Consider the following 20,620-nt stretch of genomic DNA (forward strand, 5'->3'; position numbering starts at 1 on the left):
TGTGTGTTATCACCAGATCACCGAGAGAGAGGCAGCCTGAGGAGGCAGCTGTGGACAAGTTAGAACTCCCACAGATGGTGTACTTTAGATCCAACAGGTCTGCATTTTTGTCACAACACTCTCAGGAGGTCCCCACATTGTCACTATTTTCCAGATGAAGAGAGAGGGGCTCAGGGTTATTAAGTAACCTGGCCAAAGTCACAGAGCTCCACTGCATTGCACTTGACCTCTTTGGGGGCTATTCTGCCCTGAAGCAAATTGGCAAACTAAAAGATAACTTCAGGCAGAAATGTAAATCGTATTAGAAACTGCAAATCATGATTACATTTCACACAGGCAAGATCTCAAGGTCTAAAACAAAGACTGTCTAGCCGGGGGTGGGGGGTGGGGGCTGCCGGGCCAGACACTCAGAAGCAGAGCTAGAGACAAAATCCACAGCCTTCCTCCTCTGACGGCCTCGCCCTGAGGCCCTCAGGCTTTCCAGGTGGCTCTAGTGGTAAAGAACCTGTCTGCCAATGTAGGAGACATGAGAGATGCGGGTTCGATCCCTGGGTCGGGAAGATCCCTTGGAGGAGGGCATGGCCGCCCACTCCAGTATTCTTGCCTGGAGAATCCCATAGACAGAGGAGCCTGGAGGGCTGTAACCCATGGACCTCAAAGAGCCAGACATGACTGAAGCGACTCAGCACAGGCACACATGGTGCTCACACTGCTTCACACATCACTGCCAGCACGGTCTTCTGAGGCAGCACCCTGCAGCAAAGCATGTGACTATAACACACTAAAGAAACAAAAACGAGAACTGGACTCCCACCAGCACAGGTCAGGCACTGTCTCTAAATGAGTTTGTACAGTATCTCAGCTCTCAGAGCTCCCGAGGTTTAGGAGCTGCAGGAAAAGGACTGCAGACCACCACCTCCATCTTCTGGCTCATTACTCTTACAAATCTTCCCTGACACTGATAAATCACGGATATGGATCCTAAAAGTAAACACGACTATTCAAGCTGTATAAACAACATAGTTGCTCATATTCCCAGGTGTCGGACACACTCAAAGTCCAAAGTATGAGAAATAAAATCAACATACATCAAGGCAAGGGGAAAGCCCAGAGATAAGAAGCCAGACAAATAATATAATAGACAATCATCCATGACAAACTTAAACTTATTAGAAATACAGACTTCAATGAGTCCAAATTTCACTGATTTCAGTTGAACTCAGTTTTTGTTTGTTTTTTTTTACCTTCTATGCGGTATGCTCTCTTAAGCAGAACCATTCTGTGAGAAACCACAATTATCAAACCGTTTGTCAGGACAAACAAAATTGATAACATGTTCACCCCAGGAAGAGCCGAATTACAGGGGTGAGCCAGAAATCACAGAGCAGTTTGTTTAACCTTTGGAAAGGAAAGGCCCTCACAGGCCCTTCCGAGTGCTTCTGAGACTTGTTTCTTCTCAGAACAGAAGTTAGCCAGACACTGTGGCGTAAGAGTTTGCTTTCAACCCTCTCCCAGGAACCCCTGTGTGAGCTGGGGTGTCCAGCCATGGCCTTTCCCCTCACGCATCTCCTCCAACTCTGCTCTCCAAAGAAATCTCATTTTATACGCTAACCCAGCTCCTACCCTAGAAACGGAAGCCTGGAGTCATGTGATCACTTTTTAAAGTTGCCAGATGATAAATAAATAGAGTTTGTCTCCGTCTTGGGCAACAACCTAACATTCTAGAGAGCACTTTCATCTAGGTTCACACTTTGCTAAATATAAAAATTGTGATTCAACAGGAAATTGGGTAAGTCAAGCAGAAATTTCAGCATGTTTTTTTGAAGATTTTGCTGTCTCAGTGGTTACAGTTCTTCACCACAGCTTTTGAGTTCGGGACACAAAAACTTGACAATGTTTATTGGCTGCTGGTTTTAGCATGCACATGTAAGATGCTTAGCAACAATGCTGACTGGGAAATCAGTCTAAGATTTTCCTGACTACTACAGAAATTCCTGCTGGTCACAAAAGTCATTTTACTGATAAGAAATTTGTTTGGAAGATAAGAAAATATTTTTTGAATTATTAGCTTGGTTTCACAAAAGTTCATGTGCACCAAAATATTATACGAAGAAGGTAATGAACACCTGTGTGTCCACAAATAGTCTGGTCAAATATTAACTGTGTTTTCATTTTCTTCATTTCAAAGAAAGAAACATTATAGATATTGTTAATGCCCTCCGTGTGCCTCCCCCAACCATCCCCCTCCCCAAGGGTTACCACCACGCTAAACTGAATGGTTATTTTTATCACATTTACCACATAGATCTGTATCCATAACAACACATGCCTTTGTTTTTTTGCAGCTTAATTTTTTCATGTGATGTTATGTTTATATTCATTTCATTCAATATTATAAATGTACTCTAGTTCATTTTTCTAACTGCTATATCCCATTGCACAAAAATATTCTGTAGCATTTCTAGCCTGTGATTTACATTGTTACATATTTTCTCAGTTTTAAAGCCTCAAAGGGCTGGTTTGATGCAGCTAATATAGTGTCATTTAAGTAAGCCATGATTTTGACTCCTTTTCAATCAACTTAAGAACTGTGTGGTCAAGTTTTGCAACCTTCCAAATGCTTCTACAAAATAATTTCTGTGCAGTCATCAGTGCAGAATTATAAAATCATTTCTGTGTAGACTATAACCTATAGATGCTTGAGGCGCTGGAGTCGAGTAAGGGTAAAGTGCTAAGACTGTTGTGAAAATAATAAACATTTATAAAAATAAATGCTGATGTGTGACCAAGCTGGCTAAAGCTCCTGGAAATTTCGGAGTGAGGCAACATCAGACATCTTTAAAGCAAACGATTATCCTACAGATGGAGATGCTGAGGACAAGATGCTGGGGACCTCTAAGAACACAGGAGCCTCACCTGCTCTGATGTCCAGCCTGCTCTGGTCTGGGCTGCGGGAGCTTGAGGAAGCCCTCGGACGCCTCTTCCCCTGGTCTCTGTGAGGAAGATGAATACACACAGCACTCAGCACAAAAGCCAAAGCAGTTCTCTTTCTGTGTTAAGAGTAGGCTAAATACGATTTCTGAAGAAACCGCAGAGAATTGCTTATGAAATGGAGTTTGGTGCTCTTACTACCTCATTTTAATCAACCTCTGATTTTCAGCTGAGACTTACCTTTTAAAGACAAGTCAGATTTGCCTTACAATACAAAATACAGTTACTAGAAACAACAACAAAATAAATCCAAAGTTTGCTTTGCAAACCAAAAAAAAACTGATGAAGGATCTGTACCACAAGAGGTCACTGTTACAATAAGAAAGAACTCTGCTGTGCTTGAATCAAAAAAGCCTAGCATTCAGGAGACCTCTTTCTCTCACACTCTGGTGTACTCGTGCTGCTGGCAAGAAACCTGTTCCCAGTTAGATCAGATGTGCCCAGGAATCACACAGGGGCATCAGATCTGGAACCCAGGTTTCATAATGTCCAATTCACTGCTCTTTCCACCAAATTGCTATGTCTCCAATCTCTATTTGAAAATTAATTAATAGCCCATGAAAAAAATTTTAAAGAAATATTTGAAATGTTAAAAAATAGAAAATAAATTCAGGCAGTCCCCAGATAACAAGGCTGGCCAACAGCAGAATTTTATGCTTAGGTTTTGTTTGGAAGGTTATATATGATGTAGAAATAGTCTATGAAGGACATAACTTCTCTTTAGCTAGAGCTGATGCTTAAAGTACTTACTTTTAAATATCTGTGCAAAATTCCAAGGTAAAAAAACACAAAACACTGAGATATTAATAGTGCAAGTTTTACGACAAAATTTCATTTTTATCATCAGATATAATATTTGCCACAAAAATCATAAATGCACACACATGCGGCCATGGTCAGCCATAAACATCCGTATGTCTGTCTATCCACTACTCCTGCTGCTGCTGGGGTAAGATTCCCAGTGAATGTTCAGTGCTGTGTCTTGGCCCCTGGCCTTGACTGCTGCCCAAGGATTAGTTTCTCCAAATATCATTTTTTCCGTAAACATTTCCTTTTTTAAAAAACACTGGATTTAACATTTCCTCTTATCGTGCAATAGAGAAAAGATCAAGTTACTCTTCCCAGAGTCTGATTATTTAATACTCCAAAACAATTGCTTTATGTTTATACATAGCAACAAAACAACATATCTGGTAGCAAGAAGTCCTGGTCAGTCAAAGAAAGAAACGGGGATGGAATCCTTTTCGTCAACACTCAAGAGTAGAGATCCAAATGGAGATCTCAATGAAGACAGAAAGGAAATAAATCCTATGAAAAGGCAAAATACCAAAACTTTGGCAGGGTGTAAGGCCAAATACGTTCCCAGACTCAGCACTCCTAGAAATAATAAGAAAATCTGAGGACCATAGAGGCAAGCCTTTCTTTTCATCATTGTCCTAACAGCTGCTGAAGTCAAGCAGGATAGTTTGCACCTAATGGCCTCCCAAGTCCCTGATCCCTCCTCCCTGAGGACATGGCCATGACAAGGCTGCCCCCCTAAATACCACATTTGTGTGTCCCCTCTTGGGGGGATGCTTAAGAAGGGTCTTGCTTATCAACCATCAAACCTTGACAGTGTTGGATCCTACTGGTTCTCAAGAAGAGCTCAGGGTTGAAAGTGAAATTGTTGGTCACTCCATCCTGTCCAACTCTTTGCAACCCTATGGACTGTAGCCCACCAGGCTCCTCTATCCATGGGATTCTCCAGGCAAGAATATTGGCATGAGTAGCCATTCCCTCCTCCAGGAGATCTTCCCAACCCAGGGATCGAACCTGGGTCTCCTGCATGGCAGGTAGAGCACAGGGTTGGCCTTGGCATCCATTAATCCTCTGTGTGATCTTCACAGTGCAGTGCTTGAGGGGGTGCAGGCTCTGGATCCAAAGTATCTGGGATCAAAGGGGTCCAAACTTTGTCTGCCACGTGGCCTGTGCAACTCACTGAACCTCTTGGCCTTGGTTTCCTTTTCTTAAAATGAGGGCTATGTTTCTACTTAGCACACTGACTGCTGTGTTTGAAGAACTTAATAAATTGTCAGTATTCTTTTGCTCTTTTGTTCTGAGTCAACAAACACTTGTCTGAGCAATCCAGTGGTGGGTGTTACTGTGATAAACAACATGTAAGGTGTTGCCCAGAAGATGTTCAAAACCTGCTTCAAGGAACCAAAGAAGCTTTTATTTAAATGGAAAACCCTAATGGAGTCTCTAATCAAATACCAGAATGAGAAATTCAGCAGGTTATAAGGACAAGAAAAGTGCTGAGGATGGAGTGATTACTGAGAGGGAGAAGTGGACCACAGGGTGGGACTTAAAGGAACAAAAGTCAAACCAACACATTGACCACACTGCTCTCAGGAGGGGAACAGCATGAGCGAAGGTGAGGAGGAGTGGGAGAAGCCTGGTGGATAGGGCGTGTGTCGGGAGTGACTGCACAGGGCGAGTAATTTAGGAATAAGTTTCTGCTGGGAGGTATTGGGGACAGCCACTTGAAACTTTGGGTTGAATAAACAGACCCAATTTGATGGTCAGTAAGGATCTGCCCAGAGAAGGCAGTGGCAGCCCACTCCAGCACTCTTGCCTGGAAAATCCCATGGACGGAGGAGCCTGGTAGGCTGAAGTCCATGGGGTCGCTAAGAGTCGGGCACGACTGAACGACTTCACTTTCGCTTTTCATTTTCATGCATTGGAGAAGGAAATGGCAACCCACTCCAGTATTCTTGCCTGGAGAATCCCAGGGACAGAGGAGCCTAGTAGGCTGCCGTCTATGGGGTCACACAGAGTTGGACACGGCTGAAGCGACTTAGCAGCAGCAGCAAGGATCTGCCCTAGGTTCTTAAACAAGGATATGATGAGATCTGAAGTTATGTGATGACAGTGGTATTTAGGAGACTTGGAGGGAGGTAACAAGGACTAATTCTTTGAGGGTGACGGTGGGACTGGAGAAGAAGGAACAAATTCAAGAGACTCTAAGTGAAAAGTCAGTAGGATTTGGTGGCTGATTCCAGGCTGGAGAAAGACAAGAAGGCAGATGCAGAGCAACAAGGACAGCAGGGCCACTATAACAGAAATGGGGAGGTCAAAGAGCAGCACAGTTTGAGGAGTAAAGCAAGTTTGTGTTTTGCCAGGTTGAGTTTCTGATGATAAATGGATCGCTGGCAAAGGAGATGTGAAAATCAGGAAAGGAGCTCCGTTAAAGGTCAAAGCAATACACCGGGATGAGAAGCATCAGAACAGTGGCTCCAAGACCAGAATCTCAGGACATGGCCTTGTCTCCAGACAGTCAGGGGTAAAGAACACAAAGGGGAGAAGGAGTCCAAAGGAAGGAGAGAGAGAACATATGCTCTCATGCGGTCCAGCATGTTGACAAAGTGAGCATGATTAACAAGTCCAAGAAGATGAGGCTGGAGGAAGGACTTTCCAGTCTGGCGAGGGTGAATCTAACAGGGTTTCTGGGGCACAGTACAGCATGTCTCTCACAGGGCGCGTGAAGCAGGGACGGAGGCATCCAGAAAAGAAAATTCCCTCTCTGCTAAAGAAGATAAGACTAGATGGCCTTGTACTCAAAGGAGAACCGTCTCGCTGTAACTTCTACCCACTGGTCCTGGTTCTTCTAATGAAACAAATCTTCATCCTTCTTCCTCTCGACAAGCCTTCAGATATTCAGAATATGTCATGATCAGCACTTCAGTTCATCTCCTATGGCTTAAATCCTATGGTTCTGTGACTTCTCTGGGTAAGTTTTTAACCGAAGCTTTGGCTTCCCTATCTGATATATGTGAAAGTGAAAAGTCAAAGCATTATTCTCTCAGTCATGTCCAACTCTTTGTGACCCCGTGCACTGTAGCCCACCAGGATCCTCTGTCCATGGAATTCTCCAGGCAAGAGTACTGGAGTGGGTTGTCATTTCCTTCCCTGGGTGGGGGGGGGGGGTGTCTTCCTGACTCAGGGATTGAACCCAGGTCTCCTGCATTGCAGGCAGATTCTTTACCATCTGAGCCACCAGGCAATATATGAGGGGGGTGGTAAATGATAGTGCCCCTCAAAGTAAGATCGTTGAGAGGATTAAATGATGTGATGTGGAATCACTTAGCCCAGCTCTGGCACACAACAAGTACTCAGTTTTTACTGTTATCATGGCTGTATCAGTGATGCCATTAACAGACTCCAGTCCTTTCATCTACTCCTCATATGATACGGTTTCAAATCACTTTACCAGCCTGTTCAGTTACTCTGAGAGTCAGTTTGTCTGGATTCCTTTTAAAGTCTGCAACCCAGTGTTGAGCTAAAGGCGTGGCCTGAGGAGCAAAGAGAAGAGGTTCTAACTGATGCAGCCTAAAATTGCATGAACAGTTCTGGTGGTGACATCACATCTTGTCTTGTCTTCCATATGCAGCTAAAGGCAGACTCCCCCATCTACACTGGACTCCTTCTCATTAAATTTCACAGTTATACTTGGCAAAGAGTTCCTGCCTATTAGATGTTTCTAGATCTTGATTCAGTCATCCAGTATAATTGTTCTGCTTCTCAGCTTTCTGTTTCATGCTGTTAAAGACCATAATTAGATTTTTTTGGAATATCTTCTGATGTACCAAGAATAAAACAATTCCAGAGAATATTCCTTAAAGCTCTTTTGTGAAATCCTTCCTAAAGCCAGAATAAGGCCATTTCACTGGGATATCTTCATCTACAAATAACAGAAACCTATTTCTGACTTAAATGGTACATGGAATTAATTGGCTTGTGCGAGTGCCAGGGGGAGGTTTCAGGTTTCAGGTGTGGTGTGATCGGGGCTTCGGCTCTTCCTGCAGTTCTCCCAGCTCTGCCCTTCCTCTGCTTTCACCTGTAATCAGGTTGCAGTCCTGAGGAAAGCAGAGTGGGAAAGGCATTCCCAGGACCCTCCTCTGCAGCCCACGTTTCAGAGCAAAAACAAGGGTCTCTCTTCCCAGTCATTAACAAGTCCCAGCTTTCATGCTGAACCGCCAGAACCAAGCTCTGTAGACAAGCTAACGCCACATCCTGCCTGGGTTACGACTGCCCATCCACACATCAGTCATGTTGGCAACATCTACTTCTGGACCATTTATATTCCAAAGAAAGAAAAGTATATTTCTTTACAGGTCTTCTAAAATTCACATTTTTGCTATAATTCAGACAATTCTTCCCATTACTACGACTAAGGTTCTTTAGGCAAGGGTCAACAAACTTTTTCTTAAAGAGCCAGACAGTATGTATTTTATAATTTGTGGGTCAGGTGGCAAAAGAGAGACTATTATATAGATACTCCTGTGACCATTTAAAATGTAATGATTTTTGAATGTAGGGAGAAATTTTTTCCGCTCAAGGGCTGTAAAGAATATAAACAAAACAGGTGGTTGGCCAGATCTGGCTCTGGGGCTATAGTTTGTTGACTCCTTCTTTGGAGTAATAACTAAAAAAGATATTAAGAAGTAGATAAGTGGGAGGATTTGGAATTAGGGGGGAAATAAGCTTTTTCCATTTGGGAAATAATTACATGTGAAAATGGAGAAGAAAATTTTAACAGATACACATGATAAAAAGAAAATTTAGCAAATTTTGAGCTAACATTTTCCTGGCCCTAAGAAGACGATTTTCATTTTTAGAACTAGACTCAAGCTGTATAGATTCAAGTCAGGCAGTAAACATCTTAGGCTCCGCAGTCATGGAGTCTCTGTCACAACTACTCAGTTCTGGGGCTGTAGTGTGAAAGCTGCCAGAGACAGTAGATAAATGAATGGGCATGGCTGTGTTCCAATAAAACTTTATTGACAAAAACAAGTAGGCTGGATTTGGCCCATGGGGCTTAGTTTGCTAGCCCCTGCTCTGCAGTCTCTTTGATTTTTTGACTGCAGTTCAAGAATGCCACCACCAAAAGGTGTTGGTCCCTGTATCATGTCTTCATAGCCTGAAACCCCAGACACATAGTTCCCAGATACTAGCACTCTATCTTAATAACTAACACTAAAATTGAATTCTTCATAAATGGTTATACAGCAACAGTGAAATTAAAGAATATGATTTTAGAGGAAAGGTCATAAGATCAAAATTTTGAGAAGATCCTCCAAGGTTACCATAGCTTTGCGTTGGTGGTCCAAGATTTAAAATATACATTTTCAGAGACTATGCATATAGATACTCTTGCACCTTTTTCAGTAATCACTAACTGGTTATGATTGTCCAGTTGCTCAGATGCTTCCAACTCTTTGTTACCCCATGGACTATATATAGCCTGCCAGGCTCCTCTGTCCATGGGATTCTCCAGGCAAGAATACTGGAGTGGGTTGTCATCTCCTTCTCCAGGGGATCTTCCCAACCCAGAGGCAAGCCTGTGTCTTCTGCATTGCAGGTGGATTCTTTACCAGAACCTTCAGGGAAACCCAAGTGGTTATTACTCAAGTCCTCTATGTAGAAAGTTGATTAGACAGTGCTTTGTAACTAATCACATTAGCTTAACTTAGGCTTAAATTCCCTTATTTAAAAGTCCACAGTTCCTTGCTCCCCATCACCTTTTACAGCTCCAGTTTCAAGGGGTCTCACATGAAGAGCCCTGTAGCTTCTCACTATGGCAGCAACGAGTACATCAGCACAGTGGAGAGTTGCTGGCATTCACCCTGTTCCACAGTGTTTCTGAGGAAATGATTCCACATGGTTTTGACGATCTGCTCTCCATTTCCATGTCCCAGTGGGCTGCTCCAGCTCACACATTATCATCTTCCCAGTGGAACGGCTACAACTGCTCTTCCCTCTCCAACTGCCCTTCATGCAGCTGCCAGCATCACTCCCCTGGAAACCTCTCAGGGCTTCATGTACTAGTCTGCAGCATCAGGACCCATGTGTCCACTACAACAAGCCACCTGCCTTTCTCTGAACTCACCAAGTCAAATCCCCTCGTGGCTTATGCTGCTCCTGTAGCAAAGAACACAGAGCCTTCCCACCCTTCTTTTGAAAATCATCCTCAAGGGGCATCCCAAACCCCACAGACGCCAGGAGACCTTCCCTGATCTCCAAGTCAGAGGTAGGTTCTCGCACCTCTAAACTCCCAAGGCACTTTTTTTTCCAGTTCTTTCACTCTTCTAGCATTAATCATTGAACAGTGCTTCTGAAACTTTCGTGCGTATTAGAACACTTGAATACCTTATAAAATACAGATTCTAATTCAGCAGGTCTGAGATCCTGCACTTCTAACAAGCTTCCAGATGATGCAGATGCTGCTGGTCCAAGAACTGCGCTTGAGCATCAGAGCCTGACATGTCAGATAGGTCCTCATGGATGGGGATTATTTGTGTATCTCCCAACCCCACTAGTCCAGGGCTTTGCTTATCATGAAATCCTTGTCAAATAGATGCTGTCAAAGAAGGTGGGATTCCACAAAATCATTCTGATCACGTCTGTCTTTTCCAAAGGAAACAGTTTCTCAGTCACATTTACTTAATTTCTTAAAAGAATAATGACTTCATTATGTTTGGAAAAAATGATATATTTATTATTTTTAAGGCTGGGCAATATAAGAAGTACAAAGATTTGGAAAATCATCTAGGACTCCACCACCCAGAAATAAATAGTCAATATATGGCAAACATCATTCTAGACATATTCTGCATATATTCAGATGAAAAGACAAAAGAATGAAAGAACAGAAGGGTGACTTGGGGGAAAGGGCAGGTAAAAGATACATATAAATGGGATTTGACACACAAATGGTGTCTGTGTCAACGTAATTAAAGGTGTAAAGTATGGATTTCACTTCAATATGACAGAGAAACAGAAAGTGAGGTGAAACTGAAGGAACTGTAGAGCTTCAGATGAATGGGTCTTCACAAGAGGTATTAGTTTCTAAAAGGTCTCTCTAAAGTTAAGGAAAGAAAGAATAAAAAGCATTAGGATGCTGAAATCACTCCTTTAACTACATATTTCAATTTCAGACTGCAGCTACTGACACAGCTATTCACTCACACTTTCTCCCAGGTACCAGTTTTGGTTATTCATGCTAATATTACAATTGTCAAGGTTTCTGTTCCATACCATCACTTTCAGAGTTGTTTAGTTTTAATTCAATATGAAAACAAAGTCAATACTCACCATAGATAATTTTATGATAGCTTCCTTGTTTTTCAGTTCTGAATTTTGACTCATCATTTTGTTGTCAAAGAGTTCTCAAGAGAGTGCATGACTACCCTAGTCCCCTAATCCATTCACAATGAAAATGTCTCTCTGTTGCCTTTTAACTGAAGGACAACGTGGCTGGAACTCAGGACTCCATAGGCCTTACTCCACTGTCTTCCAGCACTGAGAGAAACTCTAATAAAGCCAGGGGCAGCCAGCCTTTTTCTCCTTCTACGGGACTTTCATGTTCAGCCTGATCGCCATAGGCCGCCTTCTTGCATTTACCCACTCAATCAGCAATTACTAATGGAGTATGTACTACGTACTGGGCACTGTACTAGTGCTGAACACTGTCAGAAATGTCTTAGTGTGGATTATTCCATGTCAAATTTTGTTGGGACATGACGCGTCCTTTTGAGCTTCGGATTTGAATCTCTGTTTCAGAATGGCATCTTCTATTACCTCAATATTTTTCTTGTTCCCATCTCTTCCATTCTCAGTGGGTTGTTGTGAATATCAAATGAGTTAATATATGTAAATCACTGGGAAGAGTCAAAGTAAGATGGGGGAAGGGAAGAGAACTCTCCCCTTCAGGAATACAAGTGCCATGCCTCTCATTTCTATCCCAGTCTCTCTAATCATTTTCCTATTTTCTCATTCACTCCTCTATGTTTGATTTCCTCTAGCTTAACCACCATATCTGACTGCATTTTCAGCTGTTTTTACTTCTGATGTGGCTTTCCTCTCCATGTTTATACATTTTTCTTTCATTTCTTTTTTAAGAACTGTGAGTGTACTCTCTCTCTTCACGAGATCAAGGACTTAAAATCTCTAATTTGCATTCTTACAAGCCAACGGAGAGCTCTTTTCCCTTTTGTAAAACTCTGCTTATTCTTGGAGGGCAGTTCCTTTTGCGATCCATTTCCTTCATCTGTCTTTTGTTATGTTCATTACAAAGTTATGCTTGGGTTCCATGTTCACTTTTGTCCTAGCGTTATTTATCTTGAAACAGAGCCATGGATTTGTTGAAGAATGAAAACAGTCCATGCAGGGTGAGAACTGGGGTGCTCTGTAGCCTCAACTTTTCCCTGAATGTCTATCTGAAATGTCTGTCCTTTTTCTCAACCTGCAGCGTGTGTTCCCTTAGCTTGTACAGAATGTAGCAGGTTTCATGACTCACAGAAAAGCCCCTTTACCGGCTGGGTTCCTTAGGTTCTAATCTATCAAACTCCCTCCCACATAAACACACACACACACAACTGGCTGGACCACAGGAAATGAGGAGAGCGTGTCACTCTCAGCTCCATTTCCCCTGTGCTGCTTCACACTTCAGCTCTCTGCACTTTGGCGATGCCGCACGGCTTGTGGGATCCTAGTTCTCTGACCAGGGACTGAAGCAGGACTCTGAGCAGTGAAAGCATGCAGCCCTAACCACTGGACCACCAGGGGGCTCCCCACACTCTGGCTCCTGAGCGAGGCCTTGACTGTGGCTTCCCCATTTCTCCTGTGGCTTGCTCACATCCTTACATCTCTTTTCTCTAGCTAAAGACTACTGGATACATCTTTCTTAATGGAGAGATTCACTTTTAGTGAAATTTGTTTCTTGCTTTGTCTCTATTTCACAGAGTCTAAGTTAACAAGACTCTTGGTTGCCATATTCCAAGCAACAAAAAACTAAAGTACCATAAGCTGTTCCTGTCAAAGTAAATAAAGGAAGGAAGAAAGATAAGGAAAGAAGAGAAAGAAGAAGGAAGGAAAGAAAGAAGAAAGGAAACAAGGGCCAGAGAGAAAAAAGAACATATTGTCGATGTGGTGGCCTCACGCACAGCTGGATTTAGGGGCTTATCTGTCATCCTTGAACTTAGTCACTGTCTCCATTTCTTGGCTCTGCTTGTTTACACGTCACTTCCCGTCTGTCACCCTCCACAGGCAATGAGATAGCCACTGTTGGCTCCAAGACTATGTCATTCTTTACGGCCTGTGAACCTTGAGAAAGAACACTTTCCCCAAAGGCTTTGGCAGAAGTCCCAGGGAAGGATTCAACTGGCCTGGCGTAGATCACATGCCCACCTCCGAACCAACTACTCTCATTCCACAGCTTTTGGTGGTGAGTGCTGGGAGGAGACAGGGGTGAAAGGAGCACAGCTTATAGATTAGAAAACTGAGCCCTTGGAAGTGTGCAGAGGCTTGTCCAAGAACACAGAGCTGAGGACTTCCCTGATGGTGCAGTGGCTAAGACTCTGACCTCCCAATGCAGGGGGGCCAGGTTCAATCCCTGGTCAGGGAACTAGATCCCATGTGCTTCAACTAAGAGTTCCCATGCTGCAGCTAAAGAACTGGTGTGCTGCAATGACAACTTGGCACAGCCAAGTAAATAAATTTTAAAAAATATTTTTTTAAAAAAAAGATCATACAGCTGAATCAAGTGGCTGAGAGAGAACTGATTCTGAACCCACAGATTCTGACCCCCAAAGAGTTCTTAACCCTCCACAAGTAACTGCTCTTGGACTTTCCTCCTAAAAATCACATTTCCAAACCACAAGAAGTTGAACAATATTTACATAGAAATTCTTAGAAGGTTTTTAAAAGCTGATGTATGAAAGGGTTCATCAGATAGAACCACTGGATAGATGGAGATACATACACACACTTATATATTTTGAAGAAAGCTATTTTCAAAACATATAGTAATATAAAGCAAGAAAAGATGGAGTGTTGCTGATTGCAGGCCTGCAAAACTTGGAATCCTCGCATGGACACACAGGCTGTCGCTGATTGGCACATGGTTTGAAGATGACAGTTCAGTGAGGGCTGGAGAGTGCTTTTCTCGCCTGGAAAGTTAAACAGTGCCCACTTCCCCACCCCCAACCTTGTTTGCAAAGACGCCTTGTCTAGCAAGTTCTTCTTCCATCACGACCAACATAAACTCCAGTCCATCCCAGGTCTGAGTTTGTTCTAAACTAAGGGTTTCCCTAAAATCAACACGGTTTCACTGAATTAAGCTACTCCTTTCTCTCGCTAGGCCATGAAGCACCGGCATGAAGGTGGCAGCTCCCACGCCAGATCAGCAGCAAAGACCCTGTGCGGAGCCTGACCTCCCTTCCTCCGCCCTCTCCTTCTCAGCCGTCAACCCCCTGTCAGCTCCAGTTATGCAATCCCTTTTCTCCCTTTTCCAGCCAGCTCAGCTCACTGACAAGAGTCTTCATTTCCCACTTTCTGGTCTAAACATGAAAACATGTTAATTGAGGGTAGGGCTTTAGCATCAAGACTGGGAATACTCCACTGCACAGCAAAGATCATTTCTTGGAATTATTTGCTTAAATGTTTACCAGAAACAACCATCAAGTGTTCCAGATTGATTCACGAATGCAATTAATGAAAGAACTGCTAAGAGTTTCCATTTTCTGGTTTGTTTTAATTCTACTGTATAAAAAACAATTTTTTTTGGCACCACCTCAACAAAAATCCCATCCAATGATTAAAGGGGGTAAAGATTCATAAAGCCAAAATGTTACTGGAAATTAAACCTGCCAGGGTGTATGACAAATCCAGGGCAGACACAATTCACTGAACAATGCAAAAGACATCCTAACAAAGCAAAAAGAAAGCAACCAGTGCTGCTGCCCAGCACCTCCTAATTCTGGACCATCAGGAAGAAGTGCCACCAGTCCCTAACTGATTTCTCCTCTGCTGTGTGAGATAAAAATATGTAACCGAAAATGCCTTTGCTGTCCCAGACTGAGGAATAAATACTGAACCCTTGCTAGATTATTCCACAACATTTGAAGGCTTGCAAAAGAAGAAAAGAAAAACAGCTCTTGTCTGGTTTTTCCTAGTCAACTTTAATTACTGTAAGGATGGGTGCAGCAAGATAAATGTTTCCGTTTCAGTTCAGTGCCGAAAGAAACACAAGTTCTCCTGTTGCCTTTTATGTTTAAGCTCTGAGGTTCTCAGCCTATTCTTATTCACCAACTGGAAAAGACTTGTTGCATGCAGTGGCCAGTTTGATGTTTCATGCTCAACTCCCAAAGTCCCAATTTGAAGTCCTTCTCTTCCACTTAAGGAGACATTTCATTTTTCCTTTAATTTAAAAAAATGTTCTGAATGCAAAGCGACATTACAAGGACTACTAGGTTGCCTAATATAAAGTCTGTGTGTGCAACGCTCTTCGGGCTATGTCAGCAGACAAGGTCAGTTCAGCTAAACTAACTAACTGCCAAGCAGCCAGTAGGGGTGGAGGCAGTTCTAAGCACACGGCATGTGTGCAAGCCAAAGTCAGACCCGAATCTAAAGTAAGGGCAACAAGCACTTGGTCTTAAAATGGCCCATGGAATTTAATCTTGTTAAGCAAATCCTAACTGGGCAGTTGTTCACAATGACCCAATGGAAAATCATAGAAAAATATCTCTGAGTGACCCTGTCCAGTTCAAGACCTTCTGCCTATCTTAGCACCACTACTGGCTGGGACACCACTGCTGGCTGGGACTGGAAACCACAGCCTGCTCTCTTTCCCACCCTGGTTCCCCAGTTATTCAAGGCTTCCTTAGGAAAACACCGGTATAAGAATTCACAAAGTGAACATTTCTCTACAAATCCTTAATATGGTAGGAAAATTGCTAGAAAACCATATCTAGGAACATGGTGTGAACTTAGGGGTTCTTACACAGGTAGTGGGTGGTGAAAGGGTCAACACAGACTGTGGTGGGAAAAAAAAGCCTTCTCCAGGAATGTGGTAGGAAACAGAGTAACTCCCAATCGTTCATTTTATGAGGGATTAGTAGCGAGGTATTACAGATAAGAGGAATCCACAGGACTCTCCTGTTTTAACTTTAGTTTGCAAAATAAATATTTTAATCCAAGTTTCTACTGGAAAATAAGATAAATCAAGTTTGGTGGAGTCCACAAGCGTGAACTAACCTAAAGGGAGGTAGTGAGAAATTCCAGGCCAGGCAAGAATCCCACATAACACAAACAGTATGATCAGTCATCACTCAAGGGCTGGCTGGAACAGCCCAAATAAAGCAGAGACTTTAGTCTGACAGCCCTATCAAAGCGGCATTTTGGCAGGTACGAATAAATATTTTCCTGAGGAGTAAACAGGGAGATGTAGAATCAACCCCATTCAGCCCTGAGAAGAAGTCTCTCCTACTCATGCATCATAAATTTAAAATTTGTTTATATAAAAGGGGAAAATGCAAATCAATCATCTACATAACAGAGAGAACAAACTGGTAAATGACACGGTTGCTCTGACCTGGAAATTAAGTGAAAAGAATACTGACCCTCCACTTCTGAGATGAAATGGCAAGGACGTCGCCCCTTTAAACATTTCTTGCTCCGTGATTTTACTGAAGTCGCCACCATATGTTAGCTGAAGTGGGTGACTCTTTAAGTTGCCAGTGGCCTTCGATTCTGTTAAGTAAATCCCATTTATTTTCACCACAGAGTCCCTTGTCATAACTGTTTCTTCGGATACCACTCTCTTTGCTGTAATAACCAAGGAAATGTTTTGTCAAAGCATTTATTTTAGGATTCACTGTCTTTCAATATTTTTTTTAATCCAAGAATTTATACAATTAAAAAATTATATATTACTTATAATTGAGTCTGGAATTGTATGGACAAAACCTCGCTGAAAAGCTTTACTTAATAACAGTATATCAATATTGGCTCATCTAGTGTAACAAAAGCATTCCACTAAGGCAAGATGTTAAATAATAGGGGAAATGAGATGGAGGGTGTGGGAATTCTCTGTATTTCCTATTCACTTTGGCTATAAAATAAAACCTAAAACTGCTCTAAAAAAGATCTATTCATAAAAAAAATCTCCCTGAATGCATACAAGACCTCATCACTAATTCAGGCATGACATCATCAATTCAGCAGGTAAAAATTAATAGATCTTAGCTCTATTAACTTAGAGTTCTGTTGTTGTTCAGTTGTTCCGTGTCCGACTCTCTGTGGCCCCATGGATTGCAGTATGCCAGGCTTTCCCTGTCTTTCACTGTAGGCAAATACTCAAATTTAGGTTTATGAACTACCTAGTCCACATAAATACCTCTGTGTCCCACAGCAATGCTTCTTCCTGGATTTGATCATGCTGGAACATTTTCATTCAGAAATATCAAGTGCTTTCTTGATGTCAGGCACTGTCCTAAGCACTTGGGGTGCGTTAGTGACAGAGCAAAGATCCCTGCCCTCACAGAGCTTACATCCTTATAGTACACCTGTTTATACAACAGACAATAAGTAACAGACCATAATAAGTGAAGTATATAAGAGGGTAGGTGCTATGGGAAAAAGCAAAAGCAGAAATGTGGAGAAGGGGAGGAGGGGATTGGGATTGGGAATGGGAGCAGGGAGCAAATTTTAACAGGTGGGCATGGTAGGCAAACCCTAACTGGAGGGGAGGCATTGAGTTGTCAGATGATGAGGGGCTGTGTGTCCAGCGGAGGGACCTGGAGGTGCAGACACCCAAAGGCAGGAGTGTGTCTGGGGCCCTCAGGGGACAGCATAAGTGGCGTGTGTGCCAGGGTGGGGAGGAGAAAGCTGGTCAGAGGAGCAGGAGCTGGCTCATAGGGGCCCAGCAGACCATTTCCCAGCAAGGATAGAGGAGGGCACCTGAACACTTGGAAGGCTTTCTCAAGAGAAATAAAAGTTGCAAAAAAAAAAAGACATCCAGTCTCTGAACTGAAACATCTACTGTGTTTACAGTGGCAAGATCCTTAGATTTAAAATATAACACTGTTTCTTCCTCAGCAAATTGACATTAGGAATAGCTGACCCCTGATGCTGCTACTCAACTCTAGTTCCGGATAACATATGTTTTTCAGAGGGGCAAGGAGGATGAGCTATTTCTCATACAGAAGTAGTTTTGCAAGCTTTTCCAAAATGACTCAAGGTTTCCTTTTCTGTGCTTGAACCATCAAACCAATAAAACGCAACAATAACAAAACCACCTCGTCTGCTCCTCTGACTAAGCTCTGTGCTTTCAAAACACTGAATTTTACAGCAGAGAGGAACTTTAAAGATTGGCTAGTCTAGCCTTCATTTTTCAGATGAGAAAACTGAGAACCCAAAAAGGTGATCAGTCCAAGGTCACAGAGCAGGTCTGAGGAGAGCTAGGATGTATGGCAGGGAGAGGGCAGGCTTGGCATTCTATCAGACTTGGGGTCAGGTACAGGCTGTGGGATGCAGGCATTATTATTCATGGAACCCAAGAATCTGGATTGCTAGTCCAGGGTTCTCTCCATAGCACCACACATCCTTAAACATCTTGAGGACTGAATTACAAAGCGCATACTTCGTTTCAGATTACAAAGCATTTTTAGCCTGTCCCTATATTTTAGTATTCGTTTCTTTCACTTGTTCGCTCCATAAATATTTATGAAGCACACGCTGCCATGTGCCAGATGCTCAGTGGCTGGTGGTCTAGGGGTGAAGTGAGAAGTCCCAGCCGCTATGCAGCTTCTGTTCTAGAGGGGGAAACGCAACCCTACTTGAAGACGGAGGAGCGGTAGCCTCTGTTTTCACAGTCGAGGAGGTGGAGGTCAGTTGGCACGACAGCAAAGAGCAGCCGGGGCTCACTCTTAATTCCACCATTCGACCAAGCCTGAGTGAGGAAGCTCGGGTCCCTCTGGCAAATACATGCAGCATGCTGTACTCATTTAGTAGTAGATCATAGGTACATTTCAGAAGGATTCAACAATCAGTAGCCTTACCATGAAAACAGGAACTGTCCTGTTCCAGGATATTTCTTTGGCACTTACTGCAGACTACACCCTGTTTCAGGCTCCTGGGCTTCAAACAGAGAAACCCCCTTTTCCACTCAGTCTAGTAGGGGAAAACAGAGAGGCAGATCTGTCCAGAGAGAGATGCAGAGAGTGTGGTCTGCGCCAGGTAAGGAGGAGTGCACGGAGAGTCCTGAGGGGCTGGAGTTGCTCAGGGAAAGATTACAGAGAAGGTGGAGCCTGAAAAGCATTCCAAAGGGTTAGCAGAAGCCCCGCCCCCAAACAAAAAGAAAGTTCTGAGACGAAGGAGCAAAGGTCTAGGATGAGAGCTGGCTTCAAGTGGGTTCAAGCTGGACCGTCAAGCTGGGGCCCAGGCTTACAAGGGCCTCACACTTGGCTTAATGCTTTGCTGTTGCCATTGTGAAATTCTAAAGAATTTTTGAACAAAGAGCTCCACATTTTCATTTTTCTCTGGGTCCAACAAATTATATAGCAGAGCCTGCATGAAGCTCAAAACAGCAGGATGGGTAAAGGGAACGGCAAGGATTCCATACTGCTAGTGCACGGACCAGGGGCGGGGAGCGGGTGGGCAGGCAAAAGAGAGGACTGAGAAGGGCCTGGAATGTGAGGCTGGGGCAGAGCTGTGCCCACTGGAGGGTGAAGACTTCACCCGTGAACCACGCGTCAGTCAACTGCAGCCCCACCAAACCTGGCCTACCACCTGCAACTATGTAGCATGCAAGCTAAGAATGGCTTTTATGTTTGGATGATTGATCCAAAAAAAAAAAAATCAAAAGAACAGTATTTTGTAACACGTGAAAATTATATGAAACTTCAAATTTCACTCGTCAGTCTACAGTTGCTTTCCCACTGCATTGGCAGAGTTGAGAAGGTTGACCAGAAGATTCTGAGGCCTGCAAGGTTTAAAATATTCACTTGTTGGCCCTTCACAGAAAAGTTTGCCAACTTCTGTGCTAGGCCACTGGTTCCCAAAGACACAATCCATAGCCAGGCAGGTCTGGGAAACGCTGGGCTAAAGTAAAACTAAACAGACGACTTCACCAGATGGCCTTCCCCATCCTGTAATTGCTCACGTGCACTGCAATGGAGCACGGGACCTTTACTCCAAGGAAAAGTTGCATTTTTGCCAAGAGTGTTCCCTGGAACTCAGTTTGGCAACCACTCCTTTAGACACAGCAAGGGCTCTCTGAAGGGTTTTCAGCAAGAAGATGAAGCAATCCGATTTTTATTTGCTTCCTGACCTCTTGTTCCTTATGGCACATTGAGGGAAAGTCATCATTTTTCCCCAGTCCACCAGGATAGAAGGACAAGGCTGCTGCTCACAGCCATGTCTGGGTGGGCGCTCAGTGTGATCAGGCTCTGACACCTCCAAGGGCCGAGGGCTCCAATGCTGACCCACCTGCAACCCCCTAGCAAGCTGAAGGTGGAGCAAGACAGGAGGGCTAGAGCACCAGGGATAGGGTGAGAGGTGATAAACGTGGCATGGCGTCAGTGGGATGGAGAACACAGGCTCCGGGGACATTCAGGAAGCCCATGCAGGACGCCTGTCTGGGATGGCTAAGATACAAGGGCTGTGAGAAGGTGGAACCTGCTCGGAGGTCTCCATCTAGCTGGAATAACCGGAGTGACACGGTCACCTTCAGCCAAAACCTCTATCTGAACAGAAGAGATTACACTGCTGGCCCCATGAACACGACTATACACATCTCCTCTCTTTTTCC

General features: G+C 43.5%; 1 protein-coding gene across 2 annotated transcripts in view; it reads right to left on the reverse strand.

Annotated features, from left to right (window-relative positions):
• Window positions 1-20,620, reverse strand: part of ARMC2 (armadillo repeat containing 2) — a 224,699-nt gene that overhangs the window by 88,184 nt on the left and 115,895 nt on the right. For both annotated transcript variants that reach the window (XM_069598145.1, XM_069598146.1), the window contains 2 exons: window positions 16,431-16,635; window positions 2,917-2,993 (listed from right to left, as the gene is read on the reverse strand). In XM_069598145.1, the coding sequence (XP_069454246.1) occupies window positions 2,917-2,993; window positions 16,431-16,635 (282 nt within the window). The remainder of the gene's footprint in view (window positions 1-2,916; window positions 2,994-16,430; window positions 16,636-20,620) is intronic.

The sequence above is a fragment of the Ovis canadensis genome, chromosome 8 (assembly GCF_042477335.2).
Source record: "Ovis canadensis isolate MfBH-ARS-UI-01 breed Bighorn chromosome 8, ARS-UI_OviCan_v2, whole genome shotgun sequence".
NCBI classification, from domain to species: Eukaryota; Metazoa; Chordata; class Mammalia; order Artiodactyla; family Bovidae; genus Ovis; species Ovis canadensis.